Raw genomic sequence first — 17,572 nt, forward strand, 5'->3', positions numbered from 1 at the left:
TGGCTTATTATATATAAAGAACTTACAACAGTGACACCAAATGGTAGGTACAATGTATATGTGTTAAGTTATTATTATTATTATCACTGTCCAAAAATGATGGGAGATGAAAATATCTGTTTCCAACTTTTGAGTTATAAATAGAGTGATCGGTACTAAAATGAAATTTATCTTTAAGACTTTATTTTGCAGGGGTGCCTTGTTTCTGCGGGACTGCTGAACACTGCACAACACTGATGGATGGGTATGCAAGGAAAACAAGGGACTCAGAGACGTGGTTTCAGCCTCCACCTTGCACCAGCTGCTGGAAGGGAAAATCCTAACTGATCTCTGTGCACTGAAACTTTAGCAGTAATTGGACACTGTGAGTTTTGAGAGAGAAGAATCTTTATTTTATTTCTTTGACTCCCTGGTAGAATAGAAGAGAATCAAGCTTGAGTTGAGAATATTGGCGTTTCCTTTTGATTCCTCATTTTTTGTTGTTGGAGATTGAGAGTACATGCCGGCCAGCGCACAATAACTTGCCTTTCTCCTGTTGTTTTCCCGTGCTGCAGTCAGAGCCCAGTAACTTCTGAACACACCACTCAAGCTCCATTTTCTGTACAGAGCCATCCCTGGCTACCCCAGTCCATCTACACTAGTCTGGATTGAGTGCATACACTGAAATTCCTACCCCCTTAGGTAATTATGTACTGTATTATGATGTTTTTCGTTGTCTTATATTATTATCATCCATAGACCAATCTAAAAAACATCCAATCATTTAGTCAGTCAACGGGTGTTTATTGAGGGCCTTTGCAGACCTTGATAATGAGAAATACGAGTGGTTGTTTTGGACAGATCGTATGTATATACATATGCATAAACGTCTGGTACTTTTTAAATCTCTAGTAGGAACCAAAGCCTTTTCCTTTACACCCTCCCTTCTGAGTTATTGCCACCAGCCTCCTTAAGGGAAGGGATAATTTAGGATATACCAAGAGTTGCAGTTTTATCAATATTACTCCCTTCACCTAATACAGTGGACTTGGACAACAACCACAAGTTGGTCTCAACAAACATTTTCTAATGGGCCCACAGAGAATGGGCTGAAATTACACTGCATGATATAAAAGGAGTACTGAAAGGGAATCCTCTTTCTTAGTCAATTCAACAGAGCATTTATTGAGTACCCACTGTCAGCCAGATGCCTAGGGAGACCCAGTCTTCGCAGAGAGGCTGATGTGTCACCAGGTGACTTAATGAGATGCATGCTCAGGTGGTCCGGAAGTTATGGGACCCCAGAGAGAGGCTGATTGGTCCGGCCTGGGGATGGTGAGAGAGAATGAGATGTTAGCAGAGGGGGTGGGCTGGGGTAGGGCTCCTGCACTTCAGACACAGTGTCCTAGGCCAGGGAGTGGAGAGGCCCTTGCTGGGACTCTGGGACTAATTTGCCTTCCTTGAGACCTTCGGACCAGAGCTGACCAGGGCTGCTGATATTTCTGAGTTTGCTTTGAGTCTGGGCCTGCCAGTTTGAGAAAGGGGCAGGCTCTCTACCTCTGCCTCTGTGAATTCTGACCCGGTCCACTCTGGGCGGGCAGGGGGGCTCAGCGGATCTAGCACGTTTCTCCGGGAGGCTCCCTGGGCCGCAGCCTCCGCACCGCACCCTTGGCCTGAGCCCGGTGTGCGTGCCCGCGAGGGGGGCGCCCCACGGCTGGGTGAGCGCTTTGCACGGCTCGTGTGTGCTGTGCGTTCGTCTGCCTCCTGAGGGCTGGGTCCTCCTTATTCACAGGTGAGTCACACCCTGAAACACAAGCTCTCTTCCTGTCAGGACTGAGTCAGGTAGAGGAGTCGATAAAACCGCTTGATCGAGGAAAAGGAAGGCACAGCGGAGCGCAGAGCGAAACCTGCCAGCGTCGAGGCGCCGGGCAGCGGGTCCCCGCGGCGGCAGACGGCGCGGCCTGGGCCATGCCTGCGCTCTGGCTGAGCCGCTGCCTCTGCTTCGCGCTCCTCCTGCCCACGGCCCGGGCCACCTCCCGGAGGGAAGGTGAGTGCGCCTCGGGAAAGCGTCTCGGCCCCGGTCTGTGATCCTGCCTCGCTCTGCAGACAGGGAGGGCTGAACGCACCTCCCAGGATTTCTACCTGGTCGAGAACCTTTTTGAGCTTGCTCCTTCTCCCCGCAGTAGAGGTTTCTCCTGAAATCGGTTTAAAATGAGTAGAAATAGACTAAGCTGTCTGAATTTTGAAAAATGTGAAACTGAGATTGTGCCCAGTCCGGATTTTCCTTAGTTTACACATATACCTTTTTCATTTTGTTTTGACCGAGGGGCCCCTGTCGAATCAGCCATGTGTTGTATATAAATTCTTTTCCCAATGTGTGTTTTTATTAGTGGGATTTTGGTAGGAATGTTTTCTTTGACTGCGAACGTCACGAAGATTGGAAAAGAACCTCTTCAATAATCCTTCTGGAATTCACTTTTCATATTTAGGATAGAAAATGAGCCTTGGAACATTAGTAGTGATTTACCTGTGCATGATGTTACTTTTCAAGTACTTTCATGTGATAGCCATTCGACAGGCATTTGTTGAGTGCCCATCAAATCTCATTTTATCTTATCCAGGACACCCAATGGCTCGTGTGTCATGAGCAGTTGAAGTCATGTAAACAAGTTTCTGAGAACCTAGCAACTATTTACTGTATGCATGTGTCAGCTATGACAACATGTAATAGGTGTTTTCCTTATCACTTAGTTTTACTGATGATATTTTTCTGTATAATTACTCTGAATTTTCATGTTTGTATTATTTCCCATAACTGATAGCATTTCAGTAGTCCTTTCAAAGTAGGTCCAAGGTGAAGAGTCATTTTCACATTTGTGCACATGTGAACATGAGAGAATGTCCATGTGCGAATGAAATTGTATTAGACATTCCATTTATTGCTGTGCAGGCTGGGTGATGCTGGCATGAATTGCTTTTGAATCTTGTAAGAATAATATTTGAGCATAATTTCATGTTAACACATTGATTCGACAGACTTGGAATTACCTTCCAACCTATCACCCTTGACTACCATTTAAAATACCAAGTATGAAAATGGTCGTGGAGGGTAGGTTCCTTTGGGTTTAGGATAAATAGCTTTACCTAGTGGAAACATCCTAAAAGTAAGGATAGTCTAAGCATACTAGAATTCAAAAGGACTGCTTACTGATCGACTACTGGATAACCCTGACTTTAAAAAAAGGAGAAAACAAGCAATTATTAATAGAGATGGAACTATCACTCATCTAGGAGTTCTTAAGCTGAAATATTTTTTCCCGCATTATGAAAGTGAGAAGGGAAAGAGAGGCATATTTTTTACATGATATGTAGTTACTGAGGCAATTTCCCCCTCAGCTATCATTCAGTGTGTGTGTGTGCATGTTAGCATTAGATAACAAAAATAAATATTTTCAGATACTATCAATTGTTTAATAAAACCAGTCTTAAGAGAACAGCTGAAACTCTCACTTCTCAAGATGGATCAGCTTCTAACTATTCCATCTAGGTCATTAAGTCAGAAGGAGTGAGTTGAGGTTCGTTTTCACACTTCTTTCTTGGAGATGGGCTGCTTAAGATATTAAGTTCTCTCCTCAAAGGACTGTGTTTTGGGGTTCAATGAGAATAGGAAAACTTTGGTGTTAGGGTAGAGAACACATACTTTTCCATTCATAGGATGCTGGGATGTGGCGGAAGTTAGACTGAAAGTGTGGTACTTGCCACCTCCCAAAGTGACCCGGACCCAAAGGTCCCATAAGCTGCATGTATGAGAGCCTAAAACAATGACGTTGCTTCACGGGTTTTCCCTTGCAAGGGAAACTATGGTCTTAGATGAAATTGGGAATATTTCCCAATTTGAAAGAGTTTGGTGAAAGTAGCACAAACTTTAGAGTCAGGCTGAACTGCATTCAAATCTTGGCTCATTCACTTACCATTTCCTTACTAGTAAACTTTCAAGCTCTTTGACCACTTGAAGTTTGTTTCCTTGCCTGTTTACATGAAGGCAGTAGTATGGCGCAACTTTATAGAGTTGTTGAAAGGATGAGAGATAATTGTTAAGTGCCTAAAAATGCCTGAATGCACATTTCTTTAAAAGGGCCTGAACCAAAAATCATAGGGATAGAGAACTCCATGCCCAGAGATAAGTGAGAAAGACAAGATTCCCCTTCAAGAGCTCACAGCTGTGTGAAAACACGTGGCATGGAGCCCCAAGGGTCTGGACCCTAGTTTGGGTGGGGAGGTATGACTGGAGAAGGAGTGAGGAGGAGATAAGGGTAAGACTAGAAAAGTAGGCAAGAATCTGTTTGTAAAGGGCCTTTCGTGCAGACCGTGCAGTTATCATTGCAGTAATCCAAACGAGAGACGACCCAGCCTTTCCTCATGGCAGTGGAAACAGCAAAAAGGAAACAGATTACAGAGACATCCAGAAAGTAAAATCAAAAGAATTTGGTGATCCAGTGTGTGTGTAAAGGACGTGGGTAAGAGAGAAGTGTGGAAAAAAAGGAAGAGTTTAAGATGGGTCCAAGTTCATTCAGGTTTGGGTGATTGTTTGGACTGTGATACCATTACAGGAAATGAGGGTTGTAAAAGAGCAATGGCATTTGGGAGCAAGGACAGAGGGGCGGAGAGAAGGGAATGAGTCCCTGTGGGTGCCTGTTGAATTTCAGGTGCCAGTGAAGCTACGCAACAGCCCCAGTGAACTGCTGATGCTGTGATTTTGAAGATTAGAGGAAAAGTTTGAAATATAACTTTGGGAGCCCATAGGCGAAAACCTTGACAATGGATGAGATTGCCTGGGAGGTAGAGGTAAAAGAAACCTCAACACTTAAAAAGGAGGTGGGGGAAACAATGAAGAAGAGACTAAGGAAGAGTGAGCTTGAGGATAAAGGAGAGCCAAGGAAGAGGAGAGTTTTGTTAGCTAAATAACGAGTTCCAACAACATAGGCATAATAGCTGATGTTCAGCTATGCAATCGCACATACATGAAGAATGGGGACTAACGTGACTCTGTTCATTCAGCCTTGAGTGGGTTTTGAAACAACTGTTCTTACAGAATGGTGAGCTCAGAATCTGAGATTATAGATTATTAATTTGGGTTCTCAAAAACCCAATACTGGAAAAGAGGTGATATGGATAGTGGAAAGGTTCCCTGGAATGTTTACTGTCTTTCATAAATTTTGTCATTTAAGTTGTGGATGTAATATAGCACTGGACTGAGACTGCTTGGATCCAATCCTACCTCCATCATTTACCAGTTTGAGACCTGGACAAGCTGCTTCCCTTCCTACTTTGTTTTCTCATCTCTACAATGAGAATAATAATTGTTGTGATGACTGCATATACAGCACTTGGCACAGTGCCAAGTTAACACAACACATAGTCAATATTGTTATCATTGCTACAACTAACTATCCTGCCCATATTGAATGTTGGTATATTGCCTTTGGAGTTTTCAGTGGTGATATTTTTGAAGGGGTTTCTCTTCACTCTCCTTTCATTAGTCCAAGAAAGGTAATAAGGAGTTCTTCTCCCCAGGCCAAGATGTGCTCCAGATTTTACCCACTGAAACAAATGCAATTTCTGACAATGAACCCAAAGCAGGTGGGAGTTTCTTGATTGGATTTAATAAATCCCTTCTCATTGTCTCTTCTCATCCACCAGACTTCTTCCAAGACAGATTCAGATACAGATTTGGAGAATATGTTCCTCTCTAGAATATGCCCCAATTAAAGATAACCCCAAATAAGATGGTCTCCAATTTCCCAAACAGAAGATTAAAAATAAAAAGATTTTTGGCCAACTTGACTGTGAAAATATTTGGTGATATAGATGCAGTAGTCAAATGGCCCTTTATATTTGATTTGGTAAATTAGTTACACAGATATAAAGTCACATAATTTATAAACAGTATTCTAAGAAGTATTTGTTCATTCACATTTCATAAAGTAATTATATTTAAACTCTTTCCATTCATCTTTGGCATTCATGTGTTTATCACTCCTAACACTACGTTAGCAGTTCCTCTTTACTTCGGTCTAGGTGGCTTGAGATGATATGGTCCTATTTGAGTCTGTTTTTGATGCTGTCTCTGGAAAGTACACCAATTTCATTACATTACAATGGTTTTAAAAATTATCCTTAACTGCATGTGGTGTTCTTACAGTATAATCATCTTGAAAAGTTGTGTTTATGACAATTTCCAGCACACGAGCAATGAGGTTATGCAGTTATGTGAGTTGTGTTACACAACTTTGTATTCTTCCTTACTGTAAGTATCCAAAATTGCATTGATTGAGTTCATTGCAGATTAATATGTCTTCCCCATTCAAAACTTCATTTTTTAAATAAGTAATGGAGAAAGTGCCCTAAAATATGAGAGATTTTAGAAGGACTTCAATGTGACTTCCCTTCCCTCCTCCAAGGAATAATTTTGGAAAAAATAGAAACCTTTAACCTTATGTTCAAGTACATATAGCAGACAGGAATATAGGATGGTTTTAGAATGTGAGCTGGAAATGCCTATGTAGGATTAAATTCTGAATGTCCTAAACTGGGGGCAGCCACTGGTTTAACTCTGCTGGTTCAAAAACTGAGGAAAAGCTGATTTGTGGTCAATATTTATGGGAAAATTGTGGTCATGAAATTAAGGCACTGAAGCAGTCCTGGAAACAGTTTTTCCATTTAAGTTCTTTGTGGCTCAACCGTATGACTTTTCTTTTCCTAGAGAAATTTTGAAGGAAAAGACTTGAATCTTCTATTATAGACCAAGTAGAAATAGGAGCGCCCCAGATTCTGTAATACTTTAATTTAGTCACAAATTAGACCTAGTAGGTAGTGAGTCATCACTGGGCTTTGTTCTAATGTAACCCCAGGTAGATGACATAATTTTTTAATCATATCCAAAACTAAAAGCTAAGTTTTTGTTTCTGTGGGTGACTGTATGTCTGCATATGTACCTCCCCATCAAGCATGTGCTGATATCGCAGTTATGGAAGCAGAAAAGAATGTTCTTCCTTCAACCCTGATCAGTGTTAGGACTCCATCTTTCTCTTCTGCTAAGTCAGAGGAGAGGTGGAGAGCAGTTGGTTAAAGCTGTGTGTACCCTGAACTCCTTCGGGGCTTGCAGATCATTTAAGGAATCCTAACTGTTTCTGTTTCCAGATTTTATTTTTATTTATTGTGGGAATATGGATCTCCACATTCTTAAAAAAATCATATTGCAGCCAAAGCATTACCCACAACTAGCTTAAACATTATAAGATGATCCATATCTTCAGCTGGTGTTTCTCACAAAAAGCTTTACACGTTTCATGGCATTTTTTTCCCTCCGATTAGACAATCATAGAACTAAAAAATGAAAATGGACTTTAGGGGTTCCTTGTGTAGAGCCTCTCATTTTCCATATGAGGAAAACGACACCCAGGGAGGTAACATAATTGCCCGGTCATAGTACTTTATAGCAGAATGATTATTATGCAGCTTGGAATTGACCAAATGACTCAGTAAAAATAAATAAATAAATAAAACAGTTGAGGGACGGAAAAAAAACTTGCTGTTTTCCCAGTAATTCTTCTTTAGTGGTTGTTGGTATTTTGAGTCTGTGTGTGCATACTTGTGTCCAAAGGTTATTTTTTCCTTTCCGTGCTAGAGACTATTGGTATAGATTTGGGATTCTCTTTAGGAGCAGGTCAGTTTCATCGTCAGCACACTGACCACTTAGGCTTTACACATCCTTCTATTTCAAGTCACGACCAATTTCGCCCTTGCTTTAAAACAAATGACCAACATTTAAGTAATTTCTTATCTCAGATAGACTGGTGATTGCAGCAGGTCCCGTGCTAACCTGAAGTTGGCACTCCCGCCTCGGTCAGGGGGTAGGAGGGAGTCCTCGCAGGCTGAGATCTGCTAAGACAGGCGTGTGGTCGCAGCTGGCCTGGCGTGGGAAGTGACAGTGGAGGAGCAGCACATTTGTCTAACTGAGATGCAGGAAATATTGTTCCCAGTCCTATCCTCTTCTTGGAACATTTGTAACTTCTCTTTATGTATGCATGAAAATTGTTGCTCATTAATTTCTTCTTTCTGACATCAAGCAATGCAGTTTTGTTTTTTGGTTTTTGAGAGCTGCATGGTCTGGGAATCAAACCCAGGTCTCTTGCATGGAAGGCAAATATTCTATAGCAATACGGTTTTATGGCTTTTTTTTTTGCATGGGCAGGCACCGGGAATCGAACCTGGGTCTCCGGCATGGCAGGCGAGAATTCAGCCACTGAGCCACCATCGCTCCACCCCCAGCAATATACTTTTTTTTTTTTTCTTTAAATGCAAAGCTAGTAAGTCAATCACATTATGGTAAGCAGAATATACTTTTAATTGATCCTTTTCAAATGCATATTTTTGATTAGAAAAAAATCTTTAAGGAAGATGCTATAAGCATACTCCATACATATTTTTCTAACACTGTGAATGTATATGAATTGCCATTTTTTTTTAATCAAAGCTGAAAATTAGTGGTGTTTAGTATGACCCCTGAGCATTCACATGCTCCTAAATGCTTGTAAATGTTTAAGGGACGTTGTGATAATCATCCATGGGTAATCTCCTTGTATAAAAACATAAAAATCCATAAGAGCAATGAAAGGGTTAAAGAGAAAAGTTTATTTATTGGATAATATTTTTTTGAAGAACAAAAAAACACAAATTTGAGCAATAGAAAAATCACATTTCATTTACATTCCAACTCTCTCCAAAGAGCATTTCAGTTCAAATCAGAATTTCCTTTTTCGCTTTTCTTTATTCATACCTTCTACACAGGATTTCTTTCCTTTTGTTTTTTTTTGTTTCAGGTGTCACCTCTAGCTGTCCCAGGGTTTCTAATTTTCTTTATTCCAGCTTTCTCTATTCCTCTTAAAGAGGCATACGACCGCCTTTTCTAGGTCATACAGGAAATGCTTAAAAGACACTGTGTTTTTTGAATAACCAACAAACTTCCATTCTACATAGTTATACTTTTCTTAATAGATGATGTCTTAGAAATACAGAAAGACGTGTTTGTGGAATCAGAAAGCTTTGGGGGACATGTGGGTGGATGAGTACTTTCCTACAGAATCTTCCCTACAGACATTCACTGAGTCATTGTACTGGAGAGGCAACGACTGTCTCGTGATGGAGCCTCTCAAGGGTGCCAAGTGTAGGGGAGGGAAAGCTCTTCTCTATCTCTGGTACCCCAACCTCCTCTTTCCTTTCACCTTTGAACCCACTCAGATTGAGCCCTCAGCTTCCTCCTTTATCCTTGGATCCTTTACTAGTCAAAGACTGGCGTCCCCAACCTTCCTGTTCGTTGGGACTTTCTTTTCCTCCCCAGTCTTCCTGGGCCCCGGTGTGCCGCGGGTGTGAGGGGAGAACGTCTGCACTCGTGCTGTCCTGGTGTGGTCCTCCACAGGCCATGGGCACCATGTCCCAGCCTAGACTGTAATGAAATGTACTGTGACCATTTCGTGATAACAGGTGTCTCCTTTTAAACCATAACCATTCAAGAGGGAATGTAGTGAGATGTTTCATTCAATCTTGATGGCCTTAGACTATTTGGAGTTGAAAAGATTTGTCCATATTTCATCATCTTGTTCCTCTCTCCTCATAGCCCCTCCCGCTCCAGCCACTGCTCAGGCATTTACAGGTTGGGGAGCAAATACATCAGGCAGGATATGGCACCAGCGATTCAGTCTGCTTTGGCCTAAAATGCGACAGTGGGAGATGTGAGAGAAACGACTGGATTCAATTCAAAGACTCTTAGTGAGGGCGGTGTCATTTCAGGTTTCTTTTTCTAATTAGAAAACATATTGTGACATACCTTAAAAAAAATAAAACTGGAAGCAGAAGTTCATCTATAAGATTCAAGACCAATATAATGATGAAACGTTTAGATTTTTGTTTTAAAATATTCACCCAAGCTGAGAAACATACTAAACCTTGAAAAGAAAATCCCCACATAGGAGGGTTTTAAAACTAGAGAATACTTGTAAGCATTTTCATGATTGTCTGTAAGTATAATATATCAAAAGTATCCCTCTAGAGAATCTCAGATTTGGAGGCTTTGATTTCTACAAATAGAATGATAGCTTCCAGTGCTTTTGGTACCAAATTAAAGATGACAAATATGACTTGCTTTAGACTTTATAAGTAATGTACAATTTGAGTCTTGTAAAAATAATTAAAAATACGTTAGGCTAGGGCGGGCCACGGTGGCTCAGAAGGCAAAGTTCTCACCTGCCATGCTGAAGACCCGGGTTCACTTCCCAGTGCCCGCCCATGCAAAAAAAAAAAACAAAACAAAGAAAAAACAGAAAACCTTAGGCTAGACTGCTATTTAAAGGATACTTGCAGCAATAGCTTTTGTGCTACAAAGAAGCATTTACCAGTTATTTATTATTATTATTTTTTATAACTGAGTATACTCTTCTCAGTTTCATTTTGTTCACCACTTCAGAGTCCAGCTACTTACATTTGGGCTTCCTATGTCGGTCTTCATTTTAACTGGCTTCTTGGAGGTGACAGTTGCTATCTTTGACCATATAAGGGCTGTCAGTTTACCTGAGACCAGTGCTTTGACTCACAGGAAGAGAATGGTATTCAAGAAGGTAAATCAAGATTTAATTTTTCATGTAAGGTCTCTAGAAAAAAAAAAAAAAGGCAGGAGATGGAGTTGGAATGATTCATCTCAACTCACCTCTCCCCACCAAGATTCTTTTCCTTTACAAAGCAAGAATTGTAAGAAGCAGAGAAAGGGAAGACATAAAATAAACTATGAGTAAGATGAATGGGAGAGAGATGAAGATGTCCGGGTGGGAGACTGCTATATGAAATTCAGTTGGAAAAGTAGCTGGGATAAGACCACGGAAGTCTTTGTTGGCTATGTTGAGGAATTTTGGTCTTTAACCTAAAGTAAAGGAAAGACATCAGAGAGTTTTAAGCAGAGAGGTATTAATGAAATTTGTTTTTTTCAGAAGATTTCCTGACTGCTGAGCAGAGAAAGACAAGAGAAGTGGCAGGAAAACCAGTTAGGATATAGGCAAGAGATGGTTGGGGTCTAGAGTGGCCATAGTAGATAAAATTGGATGGACTCGAGATATTCAGTGTGTTACATGAATGGAATTTGGTAGTAAGTTGGATATGAGAAGGTGAGAAGGAGGGAACACTGTAAGGATAGCTTCCAGGTTTCTGACTTGAAAGGATGATAATTGTCATTTTGACTTTAAACATCTTTTGTGCGGTGTGCGTTTGAGACATCCAACTGGAGATGTAAAGTAGATATCTGACGGTGAGGGTCTGGTGTTGAGAATGGAGTCTGGGCCAGGGAAGTATCTTGGGATGTCAACAACACATTATCGTTGGTCACTGAAGCTTGGCTGAGATCACCCAAGGAGAGGGTTTTAGAGTGAGGAGCCCTGGAGACTGAGGACAGAGCCTTGGGGAACACCAGCATTTAGAGTTTGGATAGGTAGAGAAGCCAGCAAAGATTTAGAGGAGGGCAGGGAATGTCAGACAGCAGGAGGAAACATGATAGGATGGCAGTTTAGTATCCCAAGGGAAGAGAGTTCCAAAAAAGGAAGACAGATTCAGTGTCTCAGTGAGGGAACGAAGGCATGAAATGTGGGAAAAGAAGCACAGGGCACACACCTTTCCTCTAAATAAGGTAGAGAATTGAGTGTCATTTCTAAGTGGCTCATTCTTGGACCCATCCAGGGAGATTACAGGTTACTTATTATGCATACTCGCTGCTATTTGACCGAATCAGTATTAGTACACTAAGCAGCTGAAAGGGTAGCCAGAGCAGGAGAGCTCTACGAACCAGTAGCCAGCACACCCTGTCAGGTTCAAACATGACGCTCAAATTCCTAGCTCCTGAGGTATTCCCACACACCAGCCAAGCAAACTACACATCAAGGCTGCCTGATCACTGCAAACTCACGGTCTCCAGCCTGCCTTCTCCCCTTGCCGCTCCTCCCAGGGCAGCCCTGGGCTTGCTGCCCTGCGAGATGGCAGGCAGAGCCTCGCAGCTCCCGGGCACACAGACCGCAGATCGGTGGGCGGTCCTGAGGCAGAAATAGTTCACCTGGTGTGGGCAGCTACATGAGAAAAAGGCCCAGATACTCCTCTAATTGTAAACGTTACAGTCCTCTACCCAATTCTTCCTGTTCCCATCTTCCCATGAATTTTTCTTTTCTTTTTTATTGAAACATCAGCTTCTTTACACTGAATGCCCTAAATGTGGCAATGACAACTTTGGGTACTGTGGATACAAAATGTATCCGAGTGGACTACTGGACGGCTGAGCCATTTCTATACACTTGGATTCTTGTAGCTTTTCTTAGAGTCACCCTCCCTTCCTCCCCTTCTGATCACTGCAAACTGATTTCATGGTCTCCAACCTGCCTCCTCCCTCCCTCCTTTCCTCCCTCCCTCCTTCCCCCTTCCCTCCTTCACTCCCTTCCCCCTCCCTCCCTCCCTAACCTCCTCCTCCCTTCCTTCCTTCCATCACATTACCAAGAGTGGTATTAGGGACTGCGAAGGTGCAAAAGTGAGGCATGCTAAGGAAGAAATAGGTCTTGTACCCAAATGATGATGACACGGGATAGGAAGTGGTAAATGCCCTGACAGAGAGGCTGATAAACCCCGTGGGCCTTCAGAGGAAGGAGAAGCTGATGGAGGGCTCTCAGCGGGGGAAGTGCAGGAACTCATTTGTGCTCTTCAAAAAGCTTGCTCTGGCTGTTCTGTTAGGAATGCACCACAGGGAGGGTGGAGCAGGAGTGCCCCGGGCAATGGAAATAAGCAGCCTAAAGGCCAGGTAGGGGAAGCTGGGTACAGCCTAGAATCTGGGCTAGGAAGAGAGAAAGAGAATGAGATAAATTTGGGGAAGTGGGGGACAGGTATGGGGGAGGAGGGTGTCAAATCTGCAGGGTTTTGGATGATTTATTTTGCTGTTTTTTTATTATTGTGAAAGCACTAAAAAGCACGATGGCTTCATAATTTGCATGGAGATGGAAATTAGAGCACTGTGGTAAAAAAATAGAGAATGTCTTTAAATTTAAAACAAAAAGAAGATCTTATGATATAAAATGGATTATATTAATGTCAAATCGATAAAATTTCAAGAAATTGCTTGCCTGGAAAGGGTGATCTTTCCTACGGGAAATTTGGAATGAGATGTTGATGACCCGCAGTAAGAGAGGGCGGTAAGTCCCAGGCCTTGCCCCAAGCGTAACTCTAGGAAATATTTTCAGTTTCCTTTCATTCACCTAAGGATACAGCTTGGGAACAGCCTTTCCCCCTCGGCTTCCTGTCCTAACCTGTTGGAATTGCGTGTTAGTGAGGAGTGGGAGTGTTGGAAAGTGGGCCCTGAGGGATTCTGCACACCTTTCTCCATTGTTAAAAGAGGATTTCCAGCTCCTTTGATCTGTGACTCTGAGGCGTGAGCGTGGGTAGGAGTGGGCGGGCCAGCCTGGCTCCTGCAGTCTTTCCTTGAGGGTCAGCAACTGGGTACTAGTATAGTTATTGCAATAACTACTTAAGTGCCAAAACAAAAAAAGCAGCATACAGCATAGTCAGAAAAAATGATCATCCATGCCACACTGCACTCAATGAAATACGTGACAATCTGAGTAAAATGAATAGATTTCAGATGTGTTTATGAAATACGTAGGTGAATTCGATGGATCGCCTTCCTTTCGCTGTGGAGAGAACCTTCCTGACAGTGCTAAGGATTTCTGGGAATAGGAGCAAGGGGACAAAGAGGAGGAGAGGAAACCTTGAAGAGATGTCTGTGGTTTGGAAAGAGTCAGGTCCAAGTGAATGGTCAAATAGGAACAGTGGATGGGATCTAGATCTATGATACAGAGTTCAGTGAAACAGGGAGAAAAACACCTGTCTGCCTGGCCTTCTAGATCGTATAAAAGCTTCAGGTGCCTTTATGGCACAACTTTGATAAGTTTCTGTTTTCTGATGCGATGATGTCTTAATGCCAGCTCCCGCCCCCACCTACTCACGGTGAAATGAGGAAACTGCTGGTAATGCATTAAGTGTTTGGCAAAGCCAAATTTATGTGACTTAGAGAAAAATATTTTCTGATTATATCCTTTCTTTCTTAGGGAAATTTCTTTCTCACGAAAGAATATATATATTTAATATACTTATTTGTCATAGTATGACATTGGTAATCCCCTTTATGAAACCTCGCTGGGTCATGAAATTCCAATGTCTTAAAAGCCTTCTTTTCAAAACCCCCAGCATAGCCCACCTATCCAATCAGGTGTTAGGTTCATATTTATTAAACAAATGAAATAAATGTACATCTCGTTAATAAGGATAGGAAAAGGAAGGGGGAAAAAAGTAAGAATAAGTAAAACTTAATGCCTCAGTGAGGGAATCTGTAGAGAATGGGTAGGAGAAAATCTGTGACAAAATGATAGGCAAGTAGTTTGATATATTTGTTATGTAAATATTTCATGATAATGTATAAGAAAAACATCGTAACCAGTAGTTAAATAGATAAAGATCAGGAACACACAAGTCTCAAAACAGAATAAAATGGCAAACCAGCATATGGCACTCTTTAGCCCTCCCTTTCAACCCCCACCCACTTCCTCTTTCCTTTCATGGCTTTACTTATTTTTCCGTAGCCTAATTTCACTCTCCTAATATTCTTTATATATTATCTATTTGTCTTGTTGATTATCCCCTCACTTACATGTAAACTCCATGAAGACTGGGGCTTTTACCAGTTTTGTCCACTGCTGTATCCCCAGTGCCTAGAACAGAGCCTGGCACACATTAGGTGCTCAATATATATTTGTTGGATGAATGGATGAATGAAAGGACTGTTAATAAATGGTCCACGCACCAATGTTTATAGCAGCATTATTAACAATTACCGAGAGATGGAAACAGCCAAAATGTCCATCAACAGACAGTTGACTAAACAAACTGTGACATTTACATAAGATGGAATATTATGCAGCTGTAAGACAGAATAAAGTTATGAAGTATGTAACAACAACAACAACAAAATAATAAATAAATAAATAAATAAATAAATAAATGGTCCACGGTTGACCCAGGTAATGTCAGTGGAGTTTCAAAGACCCTCAACTTCTCATTTCTATCATTTACACCTGAGCCAATGCCACTGAGGCAAACAGCATATTTATGAAGTCTGTGGGTGGCCCAAAATTTGGAAGAATAGCAAAGAGATTACAAAATAAAAATGAAAATCATCGACATAAAATTGAATAAGGATAAACATAAAGGAGGGGAACTATAGTGAAAAAAAATTAAGAATTCCCTCTTATTTTAAAATGTATTATGGGTCTATTAACTTAAATGAATCATTGTATTATAAATTACTAAGAAAAGGTGCTTTCTGGACTGGGATCCTGTGGAGAATGGCGTTCTTTCGATAAATGGAGAAGAGTGACAGGTAGAAATGTGTGTTTTTATTTTTAGGGCATGTCCAGATATGCGGGAAAATTTGAAATGCTTTCAGTGGTAGAGACACACCTAGGAGTTTCCTGAAGTTCAAGAGAATATTCATTCATTTATTCACATGGAAATCATTGACTACCTACTGTGGACCAAGCATTGTGTGACATACTAGGGCTTCATCTTTCCTTTTTCTACAGCGTAAAATATGATTTCTGCCTATTAGAAGTGCAAGGTCAGGTGGGCCACAGTGGCTCAGCAGACAGAGTTCTCGCCTGCCATGCCGGAGACCCAAGTTCGATTCCCAGTGCCTGCCCATGCGGAAAAATAAAAAAAACTGAAGAAAAAAAAAAAAAGAAGTACAGGGTCAAGTACAGACATCTGCCTTTGCATAGAGATTTGTATAATAGGTAATTTTTAATTGTTTGCTAGCATGTAAAATCAGTAGATTTCATCCACAAAGCCATATTTCTGTCTTCTTTAAAAAACAAAAAGTAGGCATTAGGGCCGGCCACAGTGGCTGAGTGGGCAGAGTTCTCCTGCCATGCAGGAGACACAGGTTCATTTCCTGGTACCTGCCCATGCAAAAAAAAGGGTAGGCACCATTCCTATATGACTTTATGTTTGGAAGTACAAATTCCCCCCTCCCCCCAAAGTGAGAATCATTATTGCTTTTAGAGGCATTACTCTATTTGGAAGATGGTTTGAGAGACTCCATGCTTCAAGTACATCAGTAAAGAGAAGAACCACTCCATAGAAAAGGAGCAAACTCACTCCCCTCATTCTCCGTGTGCAAATGTGTGGAAGACTCAGTACTTAGCTGTGTACAGTACAGCGAGGTGTTTGAGCTAAGCACAGCTTGGTAACGTCAAGAGTCCCGCCGGCATGGCTGGGGAGGGTGTGTTTGTGGAGTTCTCACTGCACATGGACAGGATGCCAATACACTCTCCGAACAAGAAGCCCATCTCTATCTCCTCACTCTGGCCAGCGTAGCCTGTGCCCTTTAAGGAAGCTTCATTTGAGAGCAAGGAGGATGCTTTGGCAATAGACTTTCCACCTGTTGTGCAGTTCTGGAGAAGAGATGCTGGCTTGGGACGCCCTTTCTGGAACTGTCATGCATGCCGCTGAGCGCTGTGGATAACAGGAAGAACTCCAGTTCTTTCAGAGAAGTGTAGAGGAGAAAAGACGTAAGGGGAGGGGTAGTATAGAAAGATGATAAATCTACTTTGAAAATATTGCTCAAAATAAGTATATTTTGACAAGCTGTCCGTATGGAATTGATTACCAGCAAAAGTATGTTCTGAGTAAGAAAGACTTAATAAGAGGTTTGCAATTTATTTTGAGATTGCTCCCAAAAGACACCGAGGACAGAGAGGGCATTGGCTCATTGTGTGATCCAGCTGATTAACCTCACAAGGATTGCCAGCTGGTGAATTTAGCTCTCAGACGTGTGTAATGCTGCACTCTGTAGAAATTTCATGGCACATGATAGCTGTGTGACGCATCTATTCAAGATCCAAAAAATCAATTACGCAAGTATTTACTGGGAAAGATTTACTTGGTTACGAGTTCTGTGCAAAAGCCCTGGGAGTTTGAATTGACTACAAACTAAATATGCTGAAGTTTAGTGAAAAATTCGGCTACCTCCGTGGAATTTTAATATCTAGTCCTATTGTAAGCAGAGTTGTTCAAACCATTCATGAAGTGTTGTAATGAACTCTGGTCGGTTCCAGAGGGATCTTGGAAGTTAGAGTTTGTTCCCAGTAGAATATTCAAGAGGAATCTAGAAATCATGTCATGGGTAATCGCTGAAAGAATTGAAAGTTGAGGGAATTCAGTTTAATCAAGAGAAAATATTTAGGGGAGAGATGCTGTAGCTATTTTCAAATATTCAAAGAGTGGACTAACATAGTCTCTTATAAAACAATGTCTGAAGTAAGTGTCTGATATGAAAACACATGAATGAAGAACAGTGTAGGTTCTGTGTGTGTGTGTGTGTGTGTGTGTGTGTGTGTGTTGTTTTCCAGGCAAGAGCAGTAATATGTGGTGAAAAATACAGGGCAGGAGGCAGATTTAAAGCTCC

At 41.5% G+C, this 17,572-nt stretch overlaps 1 protein-coding gene across 1 annotated transcript in view; it reads left to right on the plus strand.

Annotated features, from left to right (window-relative positions):
* The first annotated feature begins 1,775 nt into the window (after positions 1-1,775).
* The window catches only part of LAMC2 (laminin subunit gamma 2), a 55,970-nt gene continuing 40,173 nt past the window's right edge, over positions 1,776-17,572 (plus strand). Inside the window, exon 1 of the mRNA XM_077157199.1 lies at positions 1,776-2,026. Coding sequence (XP_077013314.1) covers positions 1,948-2,026 — 79 coding nt within the window. The 5' untranslated portion in view covers positions 1,776-1,947. The remainder of the gene's footprint in view (positions 2,027-17,572) is intronic.

The sequence above is a fragment of the Tamandua tetradactyla genome, chromosome 4 (genome assembly GCF_023851605.1).
Source record: "Tamandua tetradactyla isolate mTamTet1 chromosome 4, mTamTet1.pri, whole genome shotgun sequence".
Lineage (NCBI taxonomy): Eukaryota > Metazoa > Chordata > Mammalia > Pilosa > Myrmecophagidae > Tamandua > Tamandua tetradactyla.